At 35.5% G+C, this 25,908-nt stretch overlaps 1 long non-coding RNA gene and 2 gene segments (V, D, J or C); 1 reads left to right on the forward strand and 2 right to left on the reverse strand.

Annotated features, from left to right (window-relative positions):
- Positions 1 to 583: 583 nt before the first annotated feature.
- LOC122136238 lies at positions 584 to 20,443 on the forward strand. The gene is made up of 5 exons (XR_006154035.1): positions 584 to 1,491; positions 6,615 to 6,794; positions 13,083 to 13,262; positions 20,052 to 20,135; positions 20,305 to 20,443. It is a non-coding gene; the product is annotated as an uncharacterized LOC122136238 (long non-coding RNA).
- On the reverse strand, positions 12,060 to 12,701 carry LOC122136237. The segment is given in 2 exon segments: positions 12,060 to 12,475; positions 12,568 to 12,701. Coding segments are annotated over 2 exon segments (396 nt in total).
- On the reverse strand, positions 20,134 to 20,777 carry LOC109078892. The segment is given in 2 exon segments: positions 20,134 to 20,645; positions 20,720 to 20,777. Coding segments are annotated over 2 exon segments (393 nt in total).
- Positions 20,778 to 25,908: the final 5,131 nt, after the last annotated feature.

Raw genomic sequence — 25,908 nt, forward strand, 5'->3', positions numbered from 1 at the left:
CTAACCCGAAAAGCACTCAGCATAGTGGGTAACGCCACACTCCCCTCACATGCCTTCTTTAGGCTTCTGCCATCTAAAGAACAGCTTCTTCCACCAAGTTGTTAGGAAATTCTCTCTGATGCACTGAATTGTAACTCCCCACACTCATAAAAATAAAGGTGCTTCAAAAGGTTCTTTGCAGCGATGCCATAGAAAAACCATGTTTGCACTACATTGTAAATATATTTGAACTCTCATGTGCCGTGATGTCTTTATTCTACGCATTGTATCTTATTTATTCTTAAAACTTGCCTGTGTCATGTTGGTGTCTTACACCATGGATTTGAAAGAAACAGAATTTCAGTCCTCTGTATATCCATGTACATATAGCAGAATTGACAATAAAGTTGAATTGAACCAGGAGAAGCACATTAAAGTCTTGACTAAGTTTCAGCTCCTGTGTTTTTTTATGTGGTTTGACTTGAGTTTTCTCACTGTGGGCCTCAGAGCACAGTAGTACACAGCAGAGTCAGAACCCACGCACATCTTTGATTGTCAGTGGAACTGAATTTGATGACACTTCAGTGTGAAATCTCTCCTGGAATTGAGCGTCATCTTCTCCTCCATATCTGTTTCTCCTCAGGATGTATTTAGGAAAGTTGTTCGCTCTCTGGATGTACCACAATACATTTTCTTGTGTTGAATCTGTTTTATATTTACACTGTAATCTCAATGACTGTCCTTCAATTTCAATCACATGTTTGTCTGGCTGATCAACTGTGTCATCTGATCTGCACTCTGTAAATGTTTAAGAATATTTAATGTACATTCCAATACAAAATTAACTTACATGAATGTTGAGCTTTATTAAAAAAGAATCCATACCAAAAGCAAACAATACAAAGAGAAATATATTCCTCAGACTGTGTAACATGACTCTATATATGTTGAAATCTAGATAAATCAGTAAATATGAGAGATTTGCTTTTGAAATGGTAAAGATGATCCAAGGAGGAGCTTATGGAGACCTATAAAAGCTGCTATATTGTTGAACGTATTATTACATACTGCCCTCTTCTGGTTAGCTGCAAGTATTGCGTAAACTGAAACCGTAGTATATCAATGTAAATAATCATTCTTTTCTGAATTTTAGAATATTCAGAAGGATAACTTATAAGTAACTGGTGAAATAAAAGATTGTTTTGTAGGGATTTAATGTAAAGTGTCTTTAAAATTGCCACACAAATTCACATACTATAATAAAATGTGGCTGTTTTTAGAAATGTGGCTGTTTTTAGAAAATTCTGTTTCTCTCTTGTCTCTCAGTGTAACAGGTTTTTGTAGAGGGCTGATGTGTTTCCTGTCACTGTGGGCACCAGAGCACAGTAGTACAGAGCAGAGTCTGATACAGCAGCAGAAGAGATCTCCAGATCCACATATTGACTTTTCGAAATGTTAGCAGAGAATCTTGGATCTACATCAGACCACTGAGCATCTTTTTTAGTGTCATACGTGAGTACAAGAAATTCAGGTTTTGATTTTCCATACTGACGGTACCAGTGGAGATATTCTGTAGAGCTAGAGTCAGTAAAACTACAGGATAATGTAACACTTGATCCCTCCTCAGCAAAAACATTAATTTTGTTTGGTTTGATGACATTTCCAAAGACAGCAGCTGAAAAGGAAGAGGTACATTTGTTATGTTATTTTCTTCTTTTAATAATCAACCAAATAATCAGCCAAATAAATATACATACCGGTTGAGAGACAGAACAGAATAAGTGAATGAAGATCCATTGTACAAATGTTCACTCCGAGAAGAGACAGAATGAATCTTTTCTACCACAGTCTCTGTCAGTCATAACTACATCATGTCAGATCTAGTCCCTCCTCTTTTGATATTTCAAGACAAAAGAGAAGCTTTATTTTGTAGGAATAGTTTTTCTAAGGGCCTGGCTATTATGTGAAACAAATTTCCTGTCCATTATTGTTAAGATACAGATGAATTCTAAATAGTAACAATTCTAAGTGAGTGCATAGTAGACTTTGTTACACAAGTGACAAGCTACAACTTTAGTCATATTTTAATGTCAGACAGTCTGTCACAGAAAAAAAAAAAAAAAAGCAAATTAAATACCTTCATATATAATATGGGGTAGCTTTATGTTTGTTTGTTTTTTTTGTTTGTTTTTTGCAAAAGTAACATGAATTAAGTGTTGCCCACCTGTAGTATATTTTTGTAACACAGATGTTTGCAGTAATCATCTCACATTGAGGTTTTGATTTGGTTTTCATAAGAGCTTCAAAATGTTACTCAACAGTTTGGTTACCATTGATAAGTACGTCACTGTTAGACTAGTGCTCTAAATAATACATCGTCAGCAGAGCTGTAAATTACAGTAATAAAAATTAAAGATGAACATGTTTATTTATAATCCAGTTATATAATAAGTAATAAAAAGTAATATCTTAAGTGTATTTTGATGCTTATAGCCTTGTATTTTATTTAACTTAAAGGGATGTATTTGTATTTTAGTTAAAGGGACAGTTAACTAAAATCAAGAGCTTCATAACCAAGTAATGACTAAGTAATCATTTACTTATCTTCATGTCATTCCAGTCCTGTATGATTTTTTTTTTTTTTTTTTTGTGGAACATAAAAGTTATTCTGAGAATTTTCCTACTATGCAAGACTTTTTCATGTCCCTCAAAGATATGATTTCTGGCTTCCTTGTGATAAGCACAATGGCACATTTCACTGAATTTTACAAAAACTATCAACAATATTTCTAATACTGTACATATCACATATTTATCCATTGTTAACAACCACTCTGTAAGTTTAAGTGTTTATCTATTTATTTTCTTGTATAATTTTTCCCATTTTAATTTATGTTGACTCAGTATTTTTTAATTTTTTAATTTATTTTATTAATCTTTAGCGGCTTAGATGCCGGGAGTAAATGAAGACTGCTATGTTCATTATTACATCCAACAACAGAACACCTCAGTTGCTTAGGAGACATTCTTGTCTACAGCCGTTCTGACATTGAAACAATGTTGGACTGATGACAGCTTACTCAGGGCGGAGCTATGATAAAATCAAAGACTGACACTGACAATCGTGGGAGCGACCTTGGCCAGTGTGACGTCACACTGTCAGGAATCTGAGAACGGCTTGATTTGAGAAAGGGGTAATGATTTAAGGAAATAATAAAAAAAAAACACTGGGTGGATTTTTATCATTTATGTTCAAACAATATGTAAAAGTGCATTTCGCATTCGATGACCCCTTTAAAGTTTTTGTACGACATGTTTCACCCAATCACCATGCATTTTTTGTATGATGGGAATTGTGGTTTTCTGTTGGGATGCTGTCTATACCATGTAAAGCCACACATATTCTCTACTCGTATATATGAGCAGATCAGCTTGTCAGTTTATTTTTCTTTAGAGAATTTTTCCATCCCTTTATCCAGATCAATGTTGTCCCCAGCCACCAAACCTATATGATCTTTATATATCTCATATCTCACAAACACACTTTACTTTTTGAGGAAAAAAACAATCAGTCAAATCAAACCATTAAAGGATTTGGAGTTTAAGACTTCAAAACCATGGACATATTTTTGCACAGATGTTCATTAATTAGACTATTCAATAAATAATGTACCTGCTCCCACAATGAGAATCAGTATAAAGCATCTGTCCATGTTCAATCAGATCAGTTCAATTCTCTGTTGAGTCTCTCAGTGCTCTGAGATGTAAGTCACTGCAGATCAGTCAGAAACACACAGGAACATCCTGCTGATTTTCACTTTCAACCATATTGTGCCGTATACTATATATATTTATATGTGTGTGTGTGTGTGTGTGTGTGTGTGTGTGTGTGTGTGCGTGTGTGTGTGTGCAACATTCATAATCTAAACAGGTGCAGCTCAAAAGTTTTTGTATGTGGTTTGACTTGAGTTTTCCTTTTGGTATTATAATGATCCAAGGAGGACCTTATGGATACCAATGAAAGTTGCTGTACTGTCAAATGTAATATTGAGCACTTACTGCCCTCTTCTGGTTCCCTCTACAAGTATACAACTACAATATATTTATGTATAAAAGGGGTTTTATAGAGAATAAATGAAAACAAATAAATTGCATAATCATGTAATTTATGCTAATGTATTGTTTTTGTATGAGTGTTGAGTGTGTTTCAGTCACTGTGGGCCTCAGAGCACAGTAGTACACAGCAGAGTCAGACACATGCACATCCTGAATTGTGAGAGGAACTGCAGTTGTGCTGAGATTTGCATGAAATCTCTCCTTGAATTCTTCCTCACTGTTTCCAGACTTAGAGACTTTATATAGCATATGCTTGGGGATTCCATTGACTTTCTGCTGGTACCAGAAGAGAGTCGGGCTTCCATAAGTAGTCTGATATGTACAGTTGATCGTTACAGTATCACCTTCAAAAGCAAACTGAATCCTTGTATGCTGATCAACTTTGTCTTGAGATTGAGAATTACAACCTGAAATTGAATAAAAACATTATGAATAAGAAATGTTCTCATTGGCAGCAAAAAAAATGCACATTCACACATAATGAAGATTAATTTTAAATATATTTAAAAAGAACCATTATTTAATTGTTCTACTCACCACAGATATATAAAACTATGGGCACAATGGCACTTTTCCACAGTGCCATTATATGCAATTGAAATCGCCAACTCTTAGAAAATATAAAGAGATGTTGTGATCCTCTTCCTCTTTCTGCATTTGTTTAAGCAGCAATGAATTCAAATCACTTTCTGACTGCTGGGAGGAGCCTGTGCTACAGTGAAGACTGTAATATTATATATATATATATATATATATATATATATATATATATATATATATATATATATATATATATATATATATATATATATATATATATATATGAATTTATTCTTTTTTTCAGAAAGGGTTTATTTCATCAAAGAATCCTGGAAAAAAATCCTGCATAAATATTAAACAGCACAACTATATATATATTAAACAATATGACTTAATTGTGTTTATATGTACAATGATTATTAATCTTACAACATACAGTATGTTTCTATGCATTTGATGAGCTTATATTACTTTATTCACTGTAACACACTGTACAGTTTCTTATTAGACTGCTCTGAATTATTTGATTGATTGGTCAAATGTGTCAATCTTATATTTCCTAATATTTCCATAGCAATGCTGGATAGTCCTTTTGGTCCGCTCATCACAGTAACTGTAACCAGAGCGGACTCTTTTGTTTGAAACAAGAGCAACTGGCACTATCATGCGTCTCAATTATGAATGGTTTTGAAAATGATCTCAGATGACTTCAGCATCAATATTACTATTAAATTGTTGCAGTGTTCTTCTCTTTCTGTATGTTGTCATGGATTTTCAGTTGCAGATAAAATTATAAAATAAACTCAACTTTAACTATAGGCCTAATAGAAATTTGTTACATTTAACAGTTATTTACCAAGGAATTCAGGCATTAAAAGTAAATTCCTTATTTAAATTAACATAGTTTATGTACAGAAGGCAATATTAGTCTAATAGGTTTTTCAATCACAATTGTTTCAGAAGTTACACACAGCAGGATGTTAAATAAACAGTTGCCACAAACATCATAGATTATGCCACACAGTGGCCAGCATCTGAAATTACAGGAGTTTTGTGATGCTGGAATAGAATGAACCCTCCCCAAACTCTCTAGAATGTCATTCTATGCCTTTGATTGGTCCTCGCAGAAATTACTGGAATATCAACACTATTTAATTACAAAGGATGGCCACATATGAATGTAGCAAACACATGTGCTTTTGCATTTGGTGAGAAGTTTGGATTATATTTGAGAAGGACAATGTTAGTTTGTCAGTTTTAAGAGAAGTTCAATGTTAAAAAATATAGTGGTGTTGATTATGTAAACTATGTAAATTAAGTTTTAATATTTCTTTGAAGTTTTATAACAGGCCTAATTTAACCTATGACAGGTGTGGCAACATGTTTTATTACTTTCTGGGATAATAGATATTGGTTTTGATTGTGGTTTTCACTAGACTGGTTCAAAGTAAAAAGAGCTTCATGTTTTTTTGTGGGGAGTTTTTTGGCTTAAATTCTCGATGTCTTTGCATTTTTCACTCTGTCTAATTTCTTTTAATTTATAACAAACATGGAAATATGGACTGATGAAAATATGAACAATATTTATTATTTATAGTCTGGCTTTTTTTATAATCAGATTTTAGAACAAGCCAGAGCACCATGTTATTGTGCGCTGTATATTACGCATAAGAATCATTTGAGATATTTTAACATTTGTTACATTTGATTTTTTTTAAGAAGATATTTTAAATTTATTTGTCAGCTAGGACTTACTTCATCTGTATATTGCCAAATAATGGCTCTCTTTAGAATGTTTCATTTTGATTATATTTTGTTTTTCCAATAGACTGATTAAATGGTCGACCTTTTGATTTTGGTATACCTGTGATTTTTCCATTCTATTATTTTTCTGACACACATAATGTAGTAATGGTTACAGTTACTGCTTCTTTATCTTTGTGTCATGTTTGTCTCTGTGTTTCTCTCTTGTCTCTCAGTGTAACAGGTTTTTGTAGAGAGCTGATGTGTTTCCTGTGGGCACCAGAGCACAGCAGTACAGAGCAGAGTCTGATACATCAGCAGAAGAGATCTTCAGATCCACATGTTCACTTTTTGGAATGTTAACAGAGAATCTTGGATCAACATCAGACCGCTGAGATTCTTTTGCACTACTGTAGGTGAGTACAAGAAATTCATGTTTTGATTTTTCATACTGACGGTACCAGTGGAGATTATCTGTAGCTCCAGGGTAAAGACTACAGAATAATGTAACACTTGAACCCTGCTCATAAACAACATTGGTTTTGTTTGGTTTGATGACATTTCCAAAGACCGCACAATTAAACAAATACTCACCAGTTGAGGCACAGAACAGAATAACTGAATGAAGATCCATTGTACAAAAATGTTCACTCTGAGAAGAGTCAGACTGAATTAGTTTCACAGTCTCTGTCAAACACGATTACATCACGTCAGATTTGTGAACACAGAGTCCCTCCTCTCTGAGCAACATTATATCTATATAACTTCTGTTCTGTAAATTAAATTCTGCTGTTCATTGCTGCAGTTTCTATTGAATGTCTGAGAACACTGCCATCTTGTGCCACATGATAATCCATGAAACATATAGGCTTTTGTATGGATTTGATGTTATTAAGAATATTAGCATTATTAGAAAATGTAAAGTTGATTCAATATTTTTATTTGCAGTTTTGCACCTGTTTTGGCTTCAGTACTTTTTTTTAAATCAGATTATTTTATCAGACCTATTCATACTCTACATACAGTTCCTCTCTTAGTCTTTGTCTCTATGTGTGTGTGTGTATGTGTGTTTTTTTAATTTTACTAGATAAAAGGGAAGGTTTTTGTACAGTGTTTGTTGAGTTTCCTGTCACTGTGGGCTGCAGGGCACAGTAGTACAGAGCAGAGTCTGATACAGCAGCAGAAGAGATCACCAGATCCACACGTTTGATTTCTTTTTTAGCTTCTGAAAACAGACGTAGTTCAGGCTCAGATTTGTTAGAATATTCAGTGACAAGAAGTAAAAACTCTGGTTTTGCTCCGGGATACTGGCGAAACCACTGGATATTAACACCAGTGCTGCCACTAGTGAGACTGTAGTTACAGGACAGAGTCACATTTTCACCCTCAGAATCATGTTTTTCTAGAAACCATGGTTGTATTGTGTCACCAAAAGAGTTTCCTGTGAAAAAGAAAAGGACCCTAATTAATCAAACAATAAAACACATTTATAAACTTTATAAAGCTAAATGGATTTTATTTATGGATTTTTTTTTTCATAATAAGCATATTGATTGAATGAATATCTCTACCCATGCAAAATTGGATTATTATAAAGATGAAAAGAAACATGATATCTTTACAGAGACAGTGATGACAACAATATAATCTTTATAACTGTACTGTAGCTGTTTCACTCTGCCTCACACTCTCAACAATAAGCTCCACCCACTGCTGGAGTGTGTTTATTCTAGTTAAAAACATGCTCATGTTGTTTCAGAGCTCTTAGTCCCTATCAGGATGTGTATGTGTTTCAGTTACAGTGGGCTGCAGAGCACAGAAGTAAACAGAGTCACACGTCCTGGATTGACCAGAGAAACTGAGCTTGAGGAATTGTTGAGATCTGCGTGAAATCTTTCCTCAAATTCTTTTCACTGCTGCTTGATCCAGTCAAGAGTTTATGGAGCATGTAAACTGGGAATGCATTGGTTTTATGTTGTTACCAGTAAAGATAAGGTATTGGTCACTGGTACTGTAAGTGCAGTGAAGTTTAACCATCTCATGTTCAGAAGCTGTTTGAACTCTTGTTGGCTGATTGACAGAATCTTGTGTAAAGAAAATCAAGAAATCATTTTCATATGTTCTTGTCTAAGAATAATAAAAAAATTGTTACATTTAACAGTTAAGTTACTTACCAAGAACTGCAGCAATTAGAAGTAAATTCCTCAGACAGAATAACATAGTTTACAGTATGTGTAGCATGCAATATTAGTCTGAAGTTTACCAGTCCAGCACGCGATTGTTTGAAGACATTACACACATACAGGAGGAACTTAAATGAGTAGTTTCCACCCACATCATAGATTTATCAAGTCAAAAGCTGAAATAATTTCAGAACTCCCTATCTGACTTAGAGTGAAAACAAATATTTTTTTTAAAAAATGCTGTCATTCTTTATGAACTTTTCTTTGCACCCATAGTTGTTGTCATGCTAAAATAGAACTTCCCGAACTGCTGCAGTGAGGCTAAAAGCACACAGTTCCCTAGAATGTTATTGTATGACAGAAATGATAAAGACACGGGTCAAGACAATTTTGTTATATAATCAGAATTAGGAACAGATGGGTGGATCATTTAAAACTGATTGCATGATTATTACTGTAGTTTATTTAACTGTTACTTTCAGTATGGCTTTAATATACCTTTTACATTTCAGAAATGCCTATTGAGAAGAAATCATCACATGTGTGTTTATGTCTCTGTGTTTTTGTGTGGTTTGACGAGTTTTCTCACTGTGGGCTTCAGAGCACAGTAATACACAGCAGAGTCAGACACATGCAGATTCTGGATTGTCAGTGGAACTGAATCTGATGACACTTCAGAGTCAAATCTCTCATTGAACTCAGTGCCTTTGTCTCCTCCATATTTGCTTCTCCTCAGGATGTATTTAGAAAAGTCATTCACTTAAAATGATACTAAATATTTTTTAAGGTAAGTGGTTGCAAACATTTTATTTTAGCTACATTTAAAATAATAATAGTAATAATAATGTTGAAAGGTTGTCAACTGAATTTGTTTATTTAAATGTAGCGAAAATAAATTGAAAACAACTACCTTAAAAGCAATTAGTTCATTTAATGAATCTTTTTTTTTTCTTTTTTTTTTCTTTTCAGTGTGGATGTACCAGAATAAATTATCTTGTGCTGAATCTGTTTCATATTTACAATGTATTTTACTGATCTTTCTTTAGTTTCAGTCACATGTTTGTCTGGCTGTGTCCTCTGCCAGACAAAAATGTGACTGAACTGTGACACATCTGTGTCCTCTGATCTCCACTCTGTAGGATCTTAACTGAATCGTTGAACATCATAGATTATGCAATTTTACATTGTTTTCACTAGATTAAAAAGTGTTTTCCTCTGAGAAAAAAAGCTAAAATGATAGCAATAGCACTCTGTGATATTTAAACACTTTGTCAATACTTACAGGATTTTATTTATTTATTTATTTTAGCAGCAGGTCTGACTCAAATTGGTGTGACCACATATTTTATTACATTAAGGGCTGGATAGATTGTGGTTTTGATTATAGTTTTTAACTAGATATATTCAAAGTTAAAAGAGCTTCAGGTTTTTGTATGACATGTCTCATGTTTTATATCTCTGGGCTTCTTCTAATGGAGCACAATAATAGTAAGCTGAATCTGAAAGAGCTACATTTTTAATAGTAAGCGTGAATGTGGATGTAGATGTAGATGTAGTCAACCGAAACCATGGATCAGAGGCGTGTTCATAGCTATATGATCATGCACATTTTTGTAATAAATACACCTAATAGTAATAATAACCATAATAAATAAATAAATAAATAAAATAAATAAATAAATAAATAAATAAATAAATAAATATCTATTGAGGCTCTCAGTGCTCTGAACTGCAGTCATCCAGATCAGTCAAACACACAGAAACTTCCTGCTTTATAAAGGCATGGCTTAAATACTTTGCATTTATCATTTTTCATTTTTGACTGATGAAAATCTGAATATACAGTCGTGGCCAAAAGTTTTGAGAATTACATAAATATTGGAAATTGGAAAAGTTGCTGCTTAAGTTTTTATAATAGCAATTTGCATATACTACAGAATGTTATGAAGAGTGATCAGATGAATTGCATAGTCCTTCTTTGCCATGAAAATTAACTTAATCCCAAAAAAACCTTTCCACTGCACTTCATTGCTGTCATTAAAGGGACCTGCTGAGATCATTTCGGTAATCATCTTGTTAACTCAGGTGAGAATGTTGTCGAGCACAAGGCTGGAGATCATTATGTCAGGCTGATTGGGTTAGAATGGCAGACTTGACATGTTAAAAGGAGGGTGATGCTTGAAATCATTGTTCTTCCATTGTTAACCATGGTGACCTGCAAAGAAACGCGTGCAGCCATCATTGCGTTGCATAAAAATGGCTTCACAGGCAAGGATATTGTGGCTACTAAGATTGCACCTAAATCAGCAATTTATAGGTTCATCAAGAACTTCAAGGAAAGAGGTTCAATTCTTGTAAAGAAGGCTTCAGGGTGTCCAAGAAAGTCCAGCAAGTGCCAGGATCGTCTCCTAAAGAGGATTCAGCTGCGGGATCGGAGTGCCACCAGTGCAGAGCTTGCTCAGGAATGGCAGCAGGCAGGTGTGAGCGCATCTGCACGCACAGTGAGGCGAAGACTTTTGGAAGATGGGGCCTGGTGTCAAGAAGGGCAGCAAAGAAGCCACTTCTCTCCAAAAAAACATCAGGAACAGATTGATCTTCTGCAGAAAGTATAGTGAATGGACTGCTGAGGACTGGGGCAAAGTCATATTCTCCGATGAAGCCCCTTTCCCGATAGTTTGGGGCATCTGGAAAAAGGCTTGTCCGGAGAAGAAAAGGTGAGCGCTACCATCAGTCCTGTGTCATGCCAACAGTAAAGCATCCTGACACCATTCATGTGTGGGGTTGCTTCTCATCCAAGGGAGTGGGCTCACTCACAATTCTGCCCAAAAACACAGCCATGAATAAAGAATGGTACCAAAACACCCTCCAAAAGCAACTTCTTCCAACAACCCAACAACAGTTTGGTGAAGAACAATGCATTTTCCAGCACGATGGAGCACCGTGCCATAATGCAAAAGTGATAACTAAGTGGCTCGGGGACCAGAATGTTGAAATTTTGGGTCCATGGCCTGGAAACTCCCCAGATCTTAATCCCGTTGAGAACTTGTGGTCAATCCTCAAGAGGCGGGTGGACAAACAAAAACCCACTAATTCTGACAAACTCCAAGAAGTTATTATGAAAGAATGGGTTGCTATCAGTCAGGATTTGGCCCAGAAGTTGATTGAGAGCATGCTCAGTCGAATTGCAGAGGTCCTGAAAAAGAAGGGCCAACACTGCAAATACTGACTCTTTGCATAAATGTCATGTAATTGTCGATAAAAGCCTTTGAAACGTATGAAGTGCTTGTAATTATATTTCAGTACATCACAGAAACAACTGAAACAAAGATCTAAAAGCAGTTTAGCAGCAAACTTTTTGAAAACTAATATTTATGAAATTCTCAAAATTTTGGCCACAACTGTATAGCTATTTTTATATAAAATGTGATAAAAATTTGGAACAAGCAGGAATTCCACATGAATGTACAGTATGTACTATATACTGTATTACACATGAGAATTATTTGAGATAATTTCATTTTTATACCCTTTATTTCTTGCTGTCTTTTTTCTCGTGTCTTATCGTAACAGGTTTTTGTAGAGAGCTGATGTGTTTCCTGTCACTGTGGGCTGCAGAGCACAGTAGTACAGAGCAGAGTCTGATACAGCAGCAGAGGAGATATTCAGATCCACATGGATATTTTCCCTTTTTTCAACTTTAACAGAGAATCTTGGATCTATATCAGACACCTTAACTTCTTTTGCACCACCGTAGGTGTGTACAAGAAATTCAGGTTTTGATCTTTCATACTGACGGTACCAGTAGAGATCATCTGAAGCTGCAGGTGAATGACTACAGGACAATGTAACATTCGAACCCTCCTCATAAACAACATCAGTTTTGTTCAGTTTGATGACATTTCCAAAGACAGCAGCTGAAAAAGTAAACATTTTTAAAATTACATTTGTAACTTTTTAGAAATTTAAAGATTTTTTTTTAATCACAATTAACCAAATTAATACACACCTGTTGAGGCACAGAACAGAATAACTGAATGAAGATCCATTGATTGTGTTCACTCTGAGAAGACTCAGATTGAATCCTTTCAACCACGGTCTCTGTCAAACACATTAGATCATGTCAGATCTTTGAACACTGAGTCCCTCCTCTCTGAGCAACATTATACCTGCATAAGTTCACTTCTGTTGTTCACTGCTGCAAGTCTTACTGAATGTCTGAGAACACTGCCATCTTGTGGCACATTATACCTACACTATGTGTTACACATGATAATGCTTTAGAACTTAAACTATAAGCTACTTTTGTACGGATTTGATGTAATTAACAATACACTTTTGAATTTCATATTTATTTAAATGTTTACTTATTTACAGTTTTGCACATGTAAACTTGAATTCAGTAGCTTTTTATCAAATTATTTACCTATTAAATCTATTTTAATCTATTATAAATATTAATCACAACTACAGTTTACAGTTGCTCTCTTAGTCTTTGTCTCTGTGTATCCTTCTTTTTTTAAGGACTTGATTTGAGATGTAAAAAGAAACTCAAAAGCCATGAAAATAAACCCAGAAGACTGAGCGATAATATCAAATAGGTTGGATGCTGTTGGAGAGTCAGAAGAGCCACGAACTCAACAGGAGTGATACTGAAAGACACTTCATTTGAAGAACTACAAATATTGCTAATATTGAATAAGGGTGAGAATGCCAGCACCATTCAACAAATCATACTTAACTGATCTCCCTGTTTTGAATGCATTATCACAAGCATTCGGAAATTGTTTTGAGAATGTAGTTATAGGCTATAAAAGGAGCCACAAAGAACTACATTTCACTTCATGCCTCTTGGAATTTTTAACAGACCTGATTCAGACTCATGCAGGTGTGACCATTTTTTTTATTACATTCAGGGCTGGATAGATTGTGGTTTTGATTGTGGTTTTCACTAGATATTTTCAAAGTGAAAAGAGCTTCAGGTTTTTGTATGACATGTCTCATGTATTGTACCACTGGGCTGCTACTCTTAGAGCACAATGATAGAGAGCTGAATCTGACAGACGTACATCAGTAATAGTGACTTCAGTGGATGTACGTGATGTAGTCGATTGAAACCGGCGATCAGATGTGCGTTCACCACTCGCTGACCGTGCATTTCTGTATAATAAGAATTGTGGTTCTCTGTTGGGATACTGTCTGTACCAGTAAAGCCGAACATATTCACTACTTGAACTATATGTGCAGCTCAGCTTGACAGTTTCTCTTTCTTTAGAGGTTTTTTCCATCCCTTTATCTGGCTCAATGTTGTCTCCAGTCACCAAACCTGTCAACAATAAGTATATGAACTGCAAACAAATTTCTAGGCATGTTTTACAAATATACTAGGGATGCACCGATCAAGATCGGCCGATCGTTAATGCGCATCTCGTCAGTAAAGCCGGTTCTGTAATCAGCGATAAATTCCATCAGGTGCTGATTTCACATAGAGCAGCTGTTACTACACGAGCAGGGGCGTCAGTTTGTGTTGAAAAGTGGTGGGGACAAAAAAAAAAAGAAACCCGCCCAATACGGCAACACTGCACAGGTTAATCAATTGTAGAAAAATGTAGTAACTTAGCTAGCTAAACATTTAACCCTTTCGCACGTAAGTTTAAAATATTCTGGCTGACTCCCCAGCATGAGTTTTTCAAGGCGACCGTTATTTAGAATGTGTCACTTTATGGTTTCCATGGTGACGCGTCATTGCTTGTCACGTGACACACCGCAGCAACAATAGAGCTGAATGAATGATGATCTGCTTTTATGTCATTTTTCATTTTTTATTCAAAATATTCACATATTTTTTAGATATGGCATAAAATTACTGATATTCCGATTGTCAAATATATGCAAGTTGAAGTGTTTTGCTGTTTAAACACCTTTATAAAGATCGCGTTAGTTGAGCTGTATGCGCGATTTGTGCCGCAGACGCAGTTCAGAGAATCGGGTCTGTTGGATTTACAACACGTGAATTAATCCACTTCTCCCGAAATACTCAGCGCCAGCCAACGCGCGAAAGCACATTTGAATTTAGCAGTTGATCACGTCATGCACTGACCGTTCTAATCACACCGGTGTGATCGACTACAGTAGCCTAATTTACATCATCCCAAACTCACAATGTCCAAGAGAACGGAGGAGACATTAGAAACTACTTTAGCAAACAGCGCTGTACTGTAAGTGATGATCTTATTATGGAGGCCTACTGTAAAATCCAGCAGTAAGAAATCTGTTTACAAAACTAGCTATTCTAGCTGGCTAGCTAGTTAATCAGTCCATCTAATCAACGTTACATTATGATTTAACAGTAGGCCTGCTGATTACCTCTATTATCTAATGAACAATAACAGTTTTCCTAAACACGTTGTAGACTGTTGCTTAGCTGTAGTTGATAGTCAGGGGCGCCCCCAAGGGGTGGCCAGGGGTGCGCGCATACATTACGTGAAGGTCTAGACTCTAGAGATACATTTTTTTTAAATTAATAACACATTATTAGCGGTTTGATAAAATAATCAAGCCAAAGACTAATGATATATCAACGTGCTAATTTAATCATAATCCAAATTAATTTTCAATAGGGTGAGCAATTGTGATTCCGCGCTATATATCGTTGAGGTGTCTACTCGGTTTGGCTGCTTCATCTATGTCCAATCACAGTAGCTGTAACAGCGTCGCTATAGCAACGTCGCCACTACGTCACTGGATCGCTAACTCAAGGTAGCCAGATTTATCTACCGATCACATTCGGGCCGGGCAGGCGAACAGGCATTCTAACCATTTGCGAGCACAGTGCAAATATCGATAACTGCCTTTTTTTTGCTGACTGAAAGTGAAAATGGCGTGCTCAAAGTTGGCCGCTGATAAAAAAGAAAAGTTGATTCTGAAAACCGCGAGTTTAAGAGTGAGTGGACAGAAAAATATGCATTCGTGCTCCCCGTGGGAAGCAGAAAACCAATGTGTTTAATCTGCACCGAGACGGTAGCAATCATCAAAAGTGGTAACGTAAAACGACATTATGAAACCAAGCATGCACATTTTGAACAAAATTACCCTCAGAACACAGAGGTAAGGACCATAAAAATAAACCAGCTGAAATCATCCTATGAAGCTACAAGCAGTGTAATAGTTAGATCAGCCACACAACAGGAGCAGGCCACGGAAGCCTCACTAAGAGTAGCATGGGTCCTAGGAAAACACAAGAAATCCTTCTCTGATGCTGAAATAGTCAAGGAGTGTATGAGTGAAGTGGTGACTGCTCTGTTTGAAGGGACTCAAAAGGATGAAATAGTCCAGAAAATAAGCCAAATACCCTGTTCTGATTCCACTGCTGCTGCAAGACGAACTGAAATACTTGCTGATGATTTGCTTGAACAACTTAGCTTTGCTATTAAAAAAGCCAAATTCATTTCATTGGCTGTGGATGAATCCACAGACAACACAGACAATGCACAACTCATGGTCTTTGTCAGATTTTTTGATGATGAAAAGGGAGAATTTCATGAAGATGTTTTGGGTCTCACAAACCTCCATGGACACACAAGGGGGGATGACATTTATGAAGCAGTGACACAGATGCTTAGAGACAGAGAGATAGACCTGAAGCATGTTGTTTCCATTGCTACTGATGGTGCACCATGTATGATTGGGAGAGAGAGGGGATTAGTGTCACGCTTGAGAACTCACCACCCTGACCTCATGGCATACCACTGCATAATTCACCAGATGGTTTTGTGTGCCAGCCTTGGAGAAAAGTACTCAGAAGTAATGACAAAAGTCATGAAACTTGTCAACTATCTGAGAGCATCCTCTGCTCTGCAACATCGTTTGTTGCGCTCATTTTTAATAGAGGTGAATGGAACATTTGATGATTTGCTCCTTCACAACAATGTCTGGTGGCTTAGTAAAGGCAAGGTACTCGAGCGGTTTTGGGCACTGCGGAAAGAGCTGGAGACATTTCTATTGAATCAGAAGAGTGCAAAAGCCAAACCATTTTTGGATTTCATGAAGAATGAAGAAGACATGGAAGTTGTTGCTTTTCTAACTGACATTACTTCCCATCTCAATGACCTTAATATAAAGCTCCAGGGCAAAAACAGCACAGTGTGTGACCTCATGTCAGCGGTCCGTGCTTTCCAGAGGAAGCTGGAGGTCTTCAAATGTGACTTACAGCAGAACCTGCTTCACTTTCCAAGACTTTTGGATCAGACTGCAGGAAAACATCACCGTCATAATTATGCTGAATTCCTGGAAAAGCTGATTAAAAATTTCCAAACTCGCTTTGAAGATTTCCCTCTGGCAAAACTAGTCTTGTGCATAGAAAATCCATTTCTTGTCAAAAATGTTGCAGAATTTTCAACTGAAGCCACGAAAGTCTTCCCATGGGCCAATGCTGCTTCTCTGCAAACAGAGCTAATTGAGCTCCAAGAAAACCTAGCACTGCAGGAATCTCACTGTGACCCTGTCACCTTCTGGACGAAGATGGTTACTGCAGTAGGTGTTCCTCTGCTGCAGAAGATGGCCCTTCAGATTCTCACCATGTTTCCCTCAACGTACTGCTGTGAATCTGCCTTTTCAACCATGAACATGGTGAAAAATGCTTACCGCAGCACACTCACCAATGAACACTTACATCAGTGCCTCCGCCTGGCCCTCACACCTTTTATGCCCAAGTTTAAACAACTGGTGGCACAAAGAAGGTGTCACCTTTCACACTAAAAGGTCTACCATGTAATTTTTTTGTGTATAGTTCAAAAGTTTTGGGGAATTTTTTTTTTGTTGTTGGAGTTCTGTATTTGGAATTTGATGGTCACTTTTCCGGACCTCGGACTAAATGGAAAATTGGTAAGTGGACCTTTCAAGTTTATATTTGAGTACCCCTGCTCTAGAGTCTAGTTCGCACACGCATTTTCAGTGCGTTCTTTCACTGGAAATTTAGAATTATCTCATTTTTCAAGATATATGGGTCAGACAATTTATAGATCTATATAATTTCATATAGTTACTATCACACAAAAAGTGACGTTTTTCTCCAAAAGTCAGCATAACTACAAATGTGATATTGATTTTATACAACAGTTAATTAAACAATAAGTTAATATCAAGAGACTTACGTTTTAGACAACATATTCCCTTTTTTTTGCTCTATTTCTAAAAACAAAAATCATTCCAAACACAGCCACTGTTTTGCGTATCTTAGCAACACGACACGACAATCTTTCGTTCCTGAATGAATCAACCGTTTAAATGATTCGGTTCAATTGCAATGACTCACTTATTAACAGTGACTCGCTGCCACCTACTGGCAGTTGTAATTTCACATTTAAGGTACCTTTTAATTTTTTTAATAATTTCAAACATTCGTTTTCAATGTTTTATGTTTAAAATATCAAAACATTATTTATTCATTTGTAACTGCAGGTTAAATTATTCCATGTCCCACAGAGCTGCATTAAACAGTGTGTAAAAACATCTAAATGGCACTTCAGATGCAGCTTCTGTTTTCTCTGCATTGCAAAGATCAATTGTGTTGATACTGATTGCATTTGCTTGGTAAAATCCCAAATGCAAGTATCTGACATAAAAGATGGGGCACACTTTTAGAAAAAAAAAATGGTGTAAAGGTAAAAATAAAAAATTCAGGAGTCAGCTGTCAGCACAATTAGAAATAAGATATCAGCACAATGACACACTCAGCAAAATATTGTCTATTTATCGTTATCGATAAAATCCCAGAAATCGCAGAGATATAATTTTTTGTCAGTATTGAAACCCTTAATTTTTTTTGTGTGTGTGTGCCACCCCAAGATTTACTGTGGCCTCATCTGGCCACCCCTATTAAAATTTTCTAGGGGCGCCACTGTTGATAGTGTAGCCTACTGTAAGGATTAGGTCTTGGGTTAACATTTTTTGGCCATGTTCACTGCCAATTACACCTACAAAACCTGCTCAGAAGTGACTTCTGCATTTGTTGCTCGTTGCTCCTGCCTCATCTGCTGAAGCAGAGAGAAGCTTCAGTGCCTTGAGATGCCTGAAGACCTGGCTGCGCTCTTCAATGTCACAAACCCGACTCAACAGTGTGGCTGTTTGTCATGTTCACAGAGAGACAATGTATAACTTGGACAAGAAGAAACTGTGTCAAGAATTAGTTCAAGTTACCGATCGGCGCATGCATGTTTTTGGGTCATTTTAGAATCAGTAATAGTTTATTTTGTTTAAGTTACTTTTTTTGGACAATGTACATTGTTTCTTTTGGAATCTAAACTGCATTGCATGTTTTATTTTGTGCAAATAAACCTTTAACATTTCTTGGTTCGCTTGATTTTTTAGAACATTTTAACCAAATGCTTTCAAAATTGGTGGGGACAAAATCAGCCATTTCAAAATGTGGTGGGGACATGTCCCCAGTGTAAATGACACCTATGTACACGAGCAGTTGTTAACTGACAAGCTGCGCAAATCCACGTTCATTATCAGCGTTTATTTGCGCAGCTTGTCAGTTAACAACGGCTCGTTTAGTAACAGCTGCTCTATGTGAAATCACGCACCTGATGGGATTTATCGCTGATTACAGAACCGGCTTTACTGAGGAGATGCGCATTAACCATCGGCCGATCTTGATCGGTGCACCCCTAAAATATACAAATGACTAAAGTAATATAAATAGCCTTTGTGGTTTGAGATTTAAAATCATCATGAATATTTATGAACAGAGTTTCATTATTTAAACAATAATGTACCTGTTCCCACAATGAGAATCAGTATAAAGCATCTGTCCATGTTCAATCAGATCAGTTCAGTTCTCTGTTGAGTCTCTTAGTGCTCTGAACTGTAAGTCACTGCAGATCAGTAAGAAATACACACAGGAACTTCCTGCTCTCTGAACTTAATTCTGCAATTGACTGTCATTTAACTGTGTAAGATAACTTTATTATTTTATTAGACAATAAGAGAATGTTGTATATAAAAAGATTTGCACAAGCTTTTACCTCAGAAGCACCACGAGAAGCATGATATTTAAATTATTTCGATGCAGTTTAGTTTCCTCTCTGTGCACAAAACTTTACAGTGATGATGATGGTGCGTAGTGTTTCTACAAAAAGCATAAATATTAACAAAAACTCAATAAGTGCCTGTATAAAGTCAATTATCGGAAATATACTTAACACCTTACACTGACCTTTTAACACCAAATTTTAATTAAGGTATTTTAATGTATTTATAATTTCAATTAATTAATTTAAGGCTATAGTCACTTAAAATATTTGATGCCTGTGTTTTTCACCTTATTATAAGCATGGAAATATTAAGTAATGAAAATCTGAATAATATGTAATTTTTCTTTGTAGAGTTACGTTTTATTTTTTACTTTGTATCTTTAATTATCTTTAATTTTTCAGTATAATTTTCATAATAAAAATATATAACATAATGTTGTTTTCTCTTATTATATAGGATTTGAAACAGCAGTAACTCCATGTGAAAGTATGTGAGCACTGCCCTCCTGTGGCATACATGAACCTGCACTATTTATTGCACGTGAGAATCATTTGAGATGTTTTATTGTTTAACAGCTTTCTGAATTACAGGTATTAAAGAGCAGCTTCATAGTGTAACTGTAATTTAATGTAATGAATACCTTTCACATTGCACACAATTTTCATTCATCTCTGTCTCTGTGTTTCTCTCTTGTCTCTTACTGTAACAGGTTTTTGTAGAGAGCTGATGTGTTTCCTGTCACTGTGGGCACCAGAGCACAGTAGTACAGAGCAGAGTCTGATACAGCAGCAGAAGATATCTCCAGATCCACATATTGACTTTTCGAAATGTTAACAGAGAATCTTGGATCTACATCAGACTGCTGAGCTTCTTTTGCATTGCTGTAGGTGAGTACAAGAAATTCAGGTTTTGATCTTCCATACTGACGGTACCAGTGGAGATAATCTGTACGTCCAGAAGCAGAATAACTACAGGATAATGTAACACTTGAACCCTCCTCAGAAAAAACATCAAGCTGTTCTGGTTTGATGACATTTCCAAAGACAGCAGCTGAAAAGGAAAAATTAATTGGTTACTTTTTAGTGAACAGTTTTGAGAATGTATGTTATTATGTAAATAAATACCAGCTGAGACACAGAGCAGAATAACTGAATGAAGATCCATTGTACAAGTGTTCACTCTGAGAAGAGTCAGACTGAATTGATTCAATGATTGAGTCCCTCCTCCCTCATGTTATAGCTCAATTCAGACACTGAGAAGAGAAGAAAGATCTAATCACATGATCAATTTTTACAACTGTATTATTAATCTGTGAACATTATTAAGGAATATGATTGAAAAAAGTTATTGTAATAGTTATTGTAAAAAATTATTACTATTTGCCAGAGTGTGGCCGCTTTAATTAAAATGATATTTGACAGTAATGAGGGAAGTGGTTTACTGTTTTAAAGTTTTTCCTCCATCAGATTCAGAAACATTTTCAATGTCATTTTGGGCCTGACTCACAACAGTGTAGCATCATGTGAAACACATTTTTCTCTCCATCAGTCTTAAATTATAGATCATTCTAATTTGGTAATTCTTTAAAACAAAATCAGATGAAACACATACTTGTTTACATCATGTTACATAATCCAGTTGTTCACATGTTTTAAAGACAATTATACTGTGCACAGCCCTCAAATAATAATTATAATATAAAAAAATGTTAATTTAAAATGAAGTTGAATTCGTGTAATTAAATAAAATTAATTTCAATATAATATTACATTGCTGTGACCCTATAGGATAAGCAGTTTGGAGAATTGACAGATAATATTGATTTCATGATTAGTAGTGTAGTTCATTTGACTATTATATTTAGTATGATTTTATTATAGCTTGTACATTTCAGAAATGTGTATTGTTAAGAAACAGTCATGTGCATGTTTATGCCTATGTGTTTTTGTATGTGGTTTGACTTGAGTGTTCTCACTGTGGGCCTCAGAGCACAGAAGTACACAGCAGAGTCAGACACATGCAGATTCTGGATTGTCAGTGGAACTGAATTTGATGAAAGTTTAGAGTGAAATCTCTCCTGGAACTCGGTGCCATTGTCTCCTCCATATTTGCTTCTCCTCAGGATGTATTTAGGAAAGTCATTCGCTCTCTGGATATACCAGAATAAATCTTCTTGTGCTGAATCTGTTTTATATTTACACTGTAATGTTACTGATCTTCCTTCAGCTTCAGTCATATGTTCATCTGGCTGATCAACTTTGTCCTCTGATCTGCAATCTGTAAAGATTTAAGAATATTTAATGTACAATACAACATATAATCAATTTACATGAATATACAGCTGTATTAAATGAGAATTCATACCAAGAATGAATAATGTGAAGAGAAATATATTCCTCAACCTGTGTGACATGACTGTCTATGTTGAAGAAAAATCAGTAAATATAAGAGTCTTGCTTCTGGTACTATGGTGACGATCCAAGGAGGAGCTTGTGGAGAAATATAAAAGCTGTATTCTCAAGTGAAATATTGAACACCTACTGCCCTCTTCTGGTTCACTGCAAGTATGGCATAACTGAAATTCTGCAATCTCATACACATTCATGCAAATAAAGTATTTTATTTTCTGAATGGTAGAATATTATAAAGTGAGTGGTCAATTAAAGGACTGTATTGTTTGGATTTACTACAATTCACGTTTCATAATGCCACACAAATTTGCATACTGAAAAAAACCTGGCCTTTTGACTTACTTTAGAATCTTAGACTTTAGAATATTTGTTTCATGTTTTGATCATTTTTTTCATTAGATTAATATTGTGGATAGGACAATGTAACACTTGAACCCTCCTCAGCAAAAACATCTGTTTTGTTTGGTTTAATGACATTCCCAAAGACAGCAGCTGAAAAAGAAGTTGTGAATTTTTCTGAGATGTTTTTAATATAACTCATTTTCAACAACAAAAAATATATTTAATAACCAAATAACATACCAGCTGAGGCACAGAACAGAATAACTGAATGAAGATCCATTGTACAAGTGTTCACTCTAAGAAGAGTTGAATGCTTTCAAACGCAGTCTCTGTCAGAAACTAAGATCATATGAGTCCCTCCTCTCTGAGCCACATTATAATAAATTTGACATCAGATCCAGTCACATGAACTAATGTTAAAAGTGTATGGTTACCAATAAATAAATAAATGAACTAATTAACCAAACTTGATCTGTCATCCTTATTTAGGAATATGACCTTATGAGAATAGGATTATTGTAATATGTTCCTGCATTTCTTCCATTTCTTCCATTACAGTCACATCTTGAATGTTATTATGGGTTTGACGCACAATTATACACAACAGCGTACCATCATTTGAAACAATTTATCTGCCTAAACATAAAGCATATTTTATCCAGGGGTTTATGTTGGAAGAAGTGCTAGAATTACTTGACATATGTAGAGATAATTTGCAGAGGCATAATGACAAGATAACGTAACATCTGAATTGTCCTCAGCACATAACTGTCCCTTTTGGTGTGATGACATTTCCAAAGAAAGCAGCTGAAAGAGAAAATGTACATTTAGTGCTTTAGTGATTTTCCTTTAAAAAAAAAACCTTTATTAAAAAGAGATAAATATAAACAAATGTATATACTGAGGCACAGAGCAGAATAATGAATGAATGTAAGTAAGTAAGTAAGTAAAATTTATTTATATAGCACCTTTCACAGACAAGAAGTCACAAAGTGCTTTACAATCTGTTAATAAAAAGGATCAAACATGCATACAATAAATCTACCATAACACAACACACAGAAACACTCTTCACAAACATGAAAAGACAAATAAACCACTGCTGTTATATAAAAGCGAGTTCAAAAAGATGCGTCTTCAGGTGTTTTTTAAAAGAATTGACCGAACCCATAGTTCTCAGTGCTAATGGAAGTGAGTTCCAAAGCCTCGGTGCCACAGTACAAAAAGCACGATCACCTTTAGTCTTAAGACGTGTTCTAGGGACAATTAAAAGGTCCAGACCAGAAGACCGTAAGAGCCGACCCGGTGAATGTTTATGTAAAAGATCCTGAATATAGAGAGGTGCCTGACCATGCAAGGCTCTATAAGTGATAACTAAAATTTTAAACTGCACTCTGAATTCAACTGAGAGCCAATGAAGGTCCTTGAGAACTGGTCTTATATGAGACCACTTACTGGTACCAGTCAACAGCCTTGCAGCTGCATTTTGTACAACTTGTAGTCGCTCCATAGAAGACTTATTCAAACAAGTATACAGAACATTGTAATAGTCCAAACGTGACGAGATGAAGGCATGAACAAGCATCTCCATCTCTTTTCTTTAGACCACCGATCTAATCTGAGCAATGTTCCTAAGATGGAAAAAAAACATGAGCGAACTACAGACTTTATATGACTGTTAAAAACATATGGCTCTATCCAGAAAGACACCTAGATTTCTTATTTCACCTACAATCTGAAGTGGCTGAAACCCCCCAAACCTGCTTAATCCTAGGTATAATATTGTCAGGAGCAGAGATCATCATTTCAGTTTTATCCTTATTAAGTTGCAAAAAAATTGTTTGCCATCCATTTATTAATGGAGACTAAACACTCCTGTAGAACTGACAGTTTATCTAGACTATCAGGTCTAAACGACATAAATAACTGAATGTCATCTGCATATAAATGATAAGATATTATTTTAAAACTATTAATAATCTGTCCAAGGGGAAGCATATACAAGTTAAACAACAAAGGGCCCAGCACAGAACCTTGTGGCACACCACAGGACAAAAGTACAAAAGAATGAAGATCCACTGTACAAGTGTTCACTCTGAGAAGAGTCAGACTGAATTGTTTCATATAAGTCTCTGTCAGACACATTAGATCATGTCAGATCTGTGAACACAGAGTCCCTTCTCTCTGAGCCATGTCATAGCTACTTTTCACACCTGGGTACCAAATGAAAGGGCTTATTAATGTCTTTTGTTTTCTCTGTGATATTAATGTGTTTTATTTGTTATTTTTAAATATGTTTTGTGTAATAAATCTGTTCACCCTGGAAAAGTGTGTGTGTGTGTATATATATATATATATTCTTTTGTTTTTTGTTTTTTATTGTCTTTCAGTTTCCACTGCACTTAATAAAATAAATACTATGTTTGAAGAGTTCAAGAAATGTACATTTGCACTTTGGTTTGTTTAATTTTACATTCCCAACATGATATTCAGTATATGGTTAACTTTCTGTGTTAAAAAAATTTTAATCATGCAGCTTTGGGCACAATTCAGAATTTAAAAAATTGGCTCCCATTCATGAATTTAAATTTAATTGGTCACAACTCACTGGAAGCTGAATTGGAATTTGAATCAGAATGTCAGGAATGTAATGAAAATCAATATAATGAAAGTTAGTTTATTAATTATAAAAGAATTCAAAGTGGTTTTACATTTAAGAGATTATTATAAAAGTGATTCTGTTTCTGCCAGAGAATGGAGATTACATGACCATATAAAAGTAGTCTGGACATATTAATGCTACTTTTCTTAAGTTTCTAATTTACAATTGATGCCTTGCAACAAATATCTAATTCTGTCTTACACAGGAGTGACCACATATTTTATTACATTTGGGGCTATATAGATTGTGGTTTTGATTGTGGTTTTCACTAGATATTTTCAAAGTGAAAAAAGCTTCAGGTTTTTGTATGACATGTCTCATGTTTTGTATCACTGGGCTGCTACTCTTAGAGCACAATAATAGAGAGCTGAATCTGAGAGACGTACATCAGCAATAGTGAGTTCAGTGGATGTGCGTGATGTAGCCGATTGAAACCGACGATCAGATGTGCGTTCACCACTCGCTGACCGTGCAGCTTTGTATAATAAGAATTGTGGTTCTGTGTTGGGATACTGTCTGTACCAGTAAAGCCAAACATTTTCATAACTTGTACTATATGAGCAGCTCAGCTTGACAGTTTCTGTTTCTTTACAAGTTTTCTCTGTCCCTTTATCTGGTCCAATACTGTCTCCAGCCACCAAACCTGTGAACAATAAGCACATACAACCAAAATAATAATAAACACATAATAAAAAAATAAACAAAAGAATTTTGCAAATACAATTTACTTCTTTTATGGAAAAAGCTTTTGGGGTTTTATCTTTTAAAACTGTTCGGTTTCATCAGCTGTTCAGCAAATAATGTACCTGTTCCCACAATGAGAACCAATATAAAGCATCTGTCCATGTTCAGTCAGATCAGTTCAGTTCTCTGTTGAGGCTCTCAGTGCTCTGAGCTG

The sequence above is a fragment of the Cyprinus carpio genome, chromosome B2 (assembly GCF_018340385.1).
Source record: "Cyprinus carpio isolate SPL01 chromosome B2, ASM1834038v1, whole genome shotgun sequence".
NCBI lineage: Eukaryota > Metazoa > Chordata > Actinopteri > Cypriniformes > Cyprinidae > Cyprinus > Cyprinus carpio.